Source organism: Taudactylus pleione, unplaced genomic scaffold (genome assembly GCF_031769625.1).
Source record: "Taudactylus pleione unplaced genomic scaffold, aTauple2 ptg002543l, whole genome shotgun sequence".
NCBI lineage: Eukaryota > Metazoa > Chordata > Amphibia > Anura > Myobatrachidae > Taudactylus > Taudactylus pleione.
Window position 1 is genome coordinate 129,358 of NW_028286924.1, and position 6,000 is coordinate 135,357.

At 42.6% G+C, this 6,000-nt stretch overlaps 1 protein-coding gene across 1 annotated transcript in view; it reads left to right on the forward strand.

The window, feature by feature from the left end:
- The window catches only part of LOC148431267 (telomerase protein component 1-like), a 28,957-nt gene extending 23,681 nt beyond the window's left edge, over positions 1–5,276 (forward strand). The window contains exons 12-15 of the mRNA XM_088466137.1: positions 1,451–1,672; positions 3,135–3,230; positions 4,420–4,508; positions 4,583–5,276. Of these exons, the coding sequence (XP_088322263.1) occupies positions 1,451–1,672; positions 3,135–3,230; positions 4,420–4,508; positions 4,583–4,703 (528 nt within the window). The 3' untranslated portion in view covers positions 4,704–5,276. The remainder of the gene's footprint in view (positions 1–1,450; positions 1,673–3,134; positions 3,231–4,419; positions 4,509–4,582) is intronic.
- The last annotated feature ends 724 nt before the right edge of the window (positions 5,277–6,000 follow it).

A 6,000-nucleotide genomic window follows, 5' to 3' on the forward strand; every position in this document is an offset into this window, starting at 1 on the left:
AAAAAGGACGCACAAGCAGCTTCTGCTGATTGAAATGATATGCGGCTGTGACACTGTGACGTAACATTTCGCATGCAGATACACCTGCAGTCGTCCACAGAATATAGGCATGCTGCATATAATTTCAATCAGCAGAAGCTGCCTGTGCATTCTATTTGCATTCGTTTGAGGATAAGAAGCCACATGTCACGCCACGACATGTTCAACTTACTGCATAAGGAAGTAAGATATATGTGGACACATCTGTATTTGGTAGCAGCTTTTGAGAACAGCAGCGTTTTCCTAGTGGAGGGGTCAGTAAGTTGTCAAACACAGGTAAGGCCCATTTGAACCTACAAGGTAAAGGGGTGTCTCTGCCTCTCCATGTTGAAAAAAATCCTTATTTTAAGGAAACATTGTCTGGACTTGCTTCTGGACCCCTCTGGCAATTGACTAATTAAGCAATTGAACATTCCAATTAGCTTTATTAGTCCTTAAATAAAACCCCCTTCTGCAGCGCTCTCTCCCTCCTCCGGTTCTCTTCTCCAGCTTCCAGCATCGCAGATTGCTTCCATGGACCGGACAGGCACAGGACAGGTACTACCCCTAGCCATGCACCCCACTACCCCAACCCTACACCTGCTCCCCCCACACTCTACCTGCACTACATTATCGCTGTAACCGCACACTCTGCACTACACTGCACCCACTCCCACACACAGTGGGTGCAGTGTAGTCCTTAGTCGCAGCTGTCCTTAGTCTAAAAAAAAAAAATCCCCTGCTGCGGGAGCTTGCTCGCAAAAACCTGCGCCCAGTTTTTTTTTAGTTGGATACTGCGGGTATCAGGAGCGCCTATACCCGCGGCAATCCAAAATTGGTTGTGAAGTTCACATAATTTTTTCCAGGTAAAACCTCATGTCCAATTGGATGTGCCGCTCCTTGGTAGATTATATATGTTAGCTGGTGGTTTTCTAAATATGCTACATATTTGTTGGGTTAAATTGATACAATGGTGTAGGTTTACTAAAGCTTCTAAAAATTTTGAGGAACTGCGAGAGCTCATGAGCAGTACAGATCCTGCGCATGCGAAGATCTTCAAACATCTCTAAATGAGGCCCTATATCTTCAAAAGCTGGCAGTGAGGGACTTAGATAAATTGACCTGTAGGCTGTAGGGCCATTTCACATGCTCATTTCAGGTTATTGTCTGCTGGTGCATCCTAGTCGCATTGCGCCTTAGACGCATTTTTAGCAGAAATAGACTCCCAACGCTACCAGAGTAGCATGGGACCTGGCAGCTCACTTGAGGCTAGATGTATTGAGGCTAGATGTATGAGGACACATTTTTTATGTGGATTTTTTTACACTTTAGGTTTGTATTTTACTACATACATTTTTTTGTGTATGTACAATTGGTAAAATATGAATCGTCTTTATTCAATTTCATTAATAGCCCATTTTCCTGGCTACAGGCAGTGGAGCAATGTCTGCTTAATCCGGACAATTCTCATCAGTTGTACTTAGTCAGTTTGGCAGATTATTATGAATACAACTGCACAGATGATGCCACGGTGGTGTATCAGCTACCACGCCTGCTGCAGCAAGCTACACTGAATGGACGACTAGTAAACTTCCTGAGAAAGGACCCTCGAGCACGTGCCATCCAAGCTCACACCCGAGCACAATACCTAAAGGTAATTAAAAATCATGATCTTCCCCATTTGCAAAATGAGTTTCATTTTTAAATAAAGGTCAGATAAAGGCGTATATCTAGCAGATGCCACAGAGTTTGATGATGCCAAGATACAGGTATTGCAATTATAAACTGATGGGTGGCAACCAACAATGTTCCCGATCTATTGGAAATGCTTTTCCCATACAATGACAGGATTACTATGGTGGTGACCATTGCATGCTTCTTTCCGATGGCTGCTGAAGTCCATTCTGCTGTGGACACCAGGATGGAGTGGTCAGTGCAGTGCTCATTTGCGCATGCACAAGCTTCAGATGTCCACTGTTCATGTGCATTAGTAAACTATTGTTGGCTGATGAATGATTAATATACAATAGCTAATTGCCCCCTTGCACTGGCTATGGTGATGTTGCTGGCTCACTTGTGGCACAGAGTCTATTAGCTAATGGGAATTCACCAGGGAGCTCTGCAAGTAGTAATAAGACGCCCACATGTCACAACCTTGCTCAGACCTGGAGACAATATATCGAGATATGGACGTAGTCGGGACTGGCCAGGGTTCTGGAGGGTAAACACAAGTTCCAGGTCTGAATACAAGCTGAAGTTCAAAGTCACAGAGAAGGTCAGGAACAATCCATGTCAGTAATGATAAACTTATTGACAGCAGCATAAAATAGCAGAAATACCTGTTGCTTTATTATTTGCATTTAATCTACTTTTAAGTCCAGTACTTGCTGACATAAGTAGGCAAATGCCAACATGCAGCAACACATTCAGACTACAAACAGGAGGTGAGATAAGATCGCACCTGAGCAGATACCTGTGTAAAGACCAAGGACTTATTAGGAATTATGTTTACTTGGTGGCAAAATCTCTAGCTCTTATACACTATGTAGACAAAAGTGATTGGACACTGACAACAAATAGATCAATGAGATTTTATTGACGTTAGTACTTTGTAGGTCCACCACGTGCAGTGATTACTGCAGACACCCTTCTTGGCAAACTCTACACAAGTTCCTGGACAACAGCAGGCGGTATGTTTTGCCAATCTGCCTTAAGTACCGTGACCAACTGTGACACTGAAGAAGGTCGAGTTGGCCAAGAATCCACCCGTCGCTCCAATTCATCCCAGAGGTTCTCAATGGGGTTAATATCTGGACTCTGAGCTGGCCAGTCCATCTGGGTTACCAAATATTCTGAATACCAGTCCATCGGCGCCCTGGAAACATGACAGGTGGAATTGTCATTCTGATGATTTCTGTAGAACTTCAAGTGCATGGGCCTCCCTACGAAGTGTTTTTGTCGAAACCTCCACATTAGAGGCCATTTGGAACTCTTGTGCAATGGTATGCATTTCGCTTGTGCGGGGATGTCCAATCACTTTTGCCTACATAGTGTGCTTGCTACCGTCATCAGGTATGTGAAAGAAAAGCTCACTATTTGTTGTGTGTGTTGTGTAGGTGGTACGTTGCTCCCACATGTGCAGGGATGGATTCCCCAGGTCTCCAGCTATGATCTGTGGCATGTGTTCAATGAAGACCGGAGCATTTGGGCAGGTGGGTTAAATACGTAGACATTGAACTTCTAAATATTTTCAAATATTCTATGTCCTTGATCTCCATTTCCTCTACCATTTTTTTGGTGATTCAGTTGTTACTGTATATTTCCAACCATGTTACTACAGTTTTGATTTGTTATATTAGTTAAAATCTTGTTCTTCTGGGTGTGGAATTATATGTCGACAGTCATCATGTACACATTCATCATGGAGACACTGATTAAGGGGCACATGTATCAAAGCTTGATGTGAGATAAAATTTGGAAATATATACTGTATTACCAACCAATCGGCTCCAAACTATGATTTCTTAAAACACAGCCTGCAAAATGTAAGTTAGAAGCTGATTGGTTGGTGATATATATCTCGCAATTTTATATCACATCAAGCTTTGATACATATACAACTAAATGTTGACATGTTAGAATTTCAACATATCGTCCCTGGTGGCCCAGTGGTCACTTACCTGCTCCTGACAGCTCCAGCACGGCTTCTGGTGGTCATGTGACCATAACTTCCAGGTCAGATCATTGATAAGCCAGCATTGTGTTGAGTTTTCCTCGCCTAACCCCTACTTCTCTCTCTCCAGTATCCCGACTGCCGGCATACCAAAGGTAAATATCGGGGGGTATGTTTAGAGTTAGGGGTTAGGGTTAGGCACTAGGAGAAGGGTTAGGCACTAAGGGGGAGGGTAAGGTTTATGGTGCGGGGAGGGGGAGTTTAGGTTTAGGCACTAGGGAGGAGGTTAGGTTTAGGCTTTGGGGAGGGAGGGGTAGGGGTAAGGAGTTTACCTTGTAGTGTTGGGATTATGACTGTCAGGATCCCATACCCAACCCATAATGCATAGGTGGACAATAAGCGACCTGCCAGCTGTTGTGGGACTACACATCCCAGCATGCCCTGCCACAGTTTTGCTTTCAACGAATGCTAAAACTGGCAGGGACAATAATTCAACAGCAGCAGGAGGGCCACTTATTACCCAACACTCCACTAGTGCTTCACCCTAACCCGAGGCCTAACCCTTATCTCTGCCTAGTGCCTAATGCTAATGTCGACATTCTGAGAATGTTGACTTGTTGGCTGTCGACATTGTAACAATGTGATGTCCACCTAATGTCTACATCCCTGTTCTTCTATCTACCTTATGTTTGTCAGTAAGTAATACATGCACTTCTGTCTCTCTGTAGCTGTTTCTGAACAAGCAGAGCTGTGTCTTATGTGGGGCACATTTCGCCATCATGGGTAGAGAGGCCTTCTTGTGTCCTCAACATTACAGGTATCTACCAAGCTGGTATCATTTCGCATTGCTTGTGCTCTCCTACAGTCTTTTACAATCTCCTTCCATTTCAGGTTCGGCAGGACTGAATGTCTGATATGCAGATCTCCTATACTCGGGGTACCACCACCATCTCCAGCTCTCCTTTGTCACATGTGTGGCTTTTTTGAATCTTGCATAGCCATTAATATGTGACATTTTTCATTTCTCCCGTTTTGTGTTTTTCTCCATCAACTGTTTTCTATTTCAAGAGTGAGTTATTATTGCAGTATACAAGTGCCATCTACATACAAGGAGGCAGCCATTTTAAAGTGTAGTTTTCAGTGGTGTCGCTGCTTGTCCAGTGAATACTTAGGTTGTATTTACTGTACATGGCTAGTGTTTCCGGTCACAGAAATAACTGCCCTCACTGTTTTGGAGGCAACATGACAGGTACTGTACCTCATACTTTTCATTATTTTTGGTTTGATAAACTGTGATGCTTCTCCCAATTATAATGAGGCTACAGAAGTAGTTCTGATTAGTTATTGTAATATATATGTTTTTTTTTTTTAAGTTTTTATTGTCATTTAAAGCACTGAACACCAAAAATACAATCATGGTTGAACATGGCCACACAGAGTTGGTTATATTTAATAAATTACACGTATTTGAAGAAATAACATCTGGGCCTCACAGAGCAGAGTACATATAACTATCATATAATATAGTCATAGCGGGTCATTTGAAATTTCGTGTAATATAGCTATCTTTACTCAAAAGAAATAATCATTCAGTAATAATATATATATTTTAATAAATTTTGCATTTATACTTTTATGTCTGTGCAGTATAAATTGACAGCTACACCTCACTGCTTTCATGTGTTAAAATCTTGTAATATAATCAGACCATCCAAGCTAAAGTGCATTTTCCTTCACCCAATTCTTTTTTGTGTTTTTTATGTGCTTTTTTTTTTTTTTACTTTGTAATAACAGTTATGTTGGAAAAATGTGTGTACATGGTTTTATGGTATAGCAGAGTTTCTGTACACAACAGTGGATGCCTTGAGACCAAGAACAGCACAGTTGCTTGACCAGTGAAGTGGTTTTATTGAAAATATAATGGGTAAAGCCATACTCACTCTTACACACACTGGTATATGGATATAGGAATGGAGTTTGAGCAGAGCAGGGTGACGTACAACTTGCCAGTTGGTGAGTGTATGCGGAGGACAGTAGCAGTGCAAGGATGCAGCATTCTGGTCAGTGGTAATACCAGGTCTCAAGTGAGCTAATTGGAAACAAATATCTCCCGCTGTGAATCTTAACACAGTAACAAGATGGTGCAGCACATGCACAGTAACTAGATCAGCGGCCATCTTGGAATAGGGAATAAAACCTCCCTAGGGTGTCAACATAGGGGACTCTGCGCCTGATTCAGACCCGCTCGCGAGTGCTGAGCACTCGCAAGCGGGTCGATGTTGGCCAAGTGCGCATGCGCACGAGGGAGC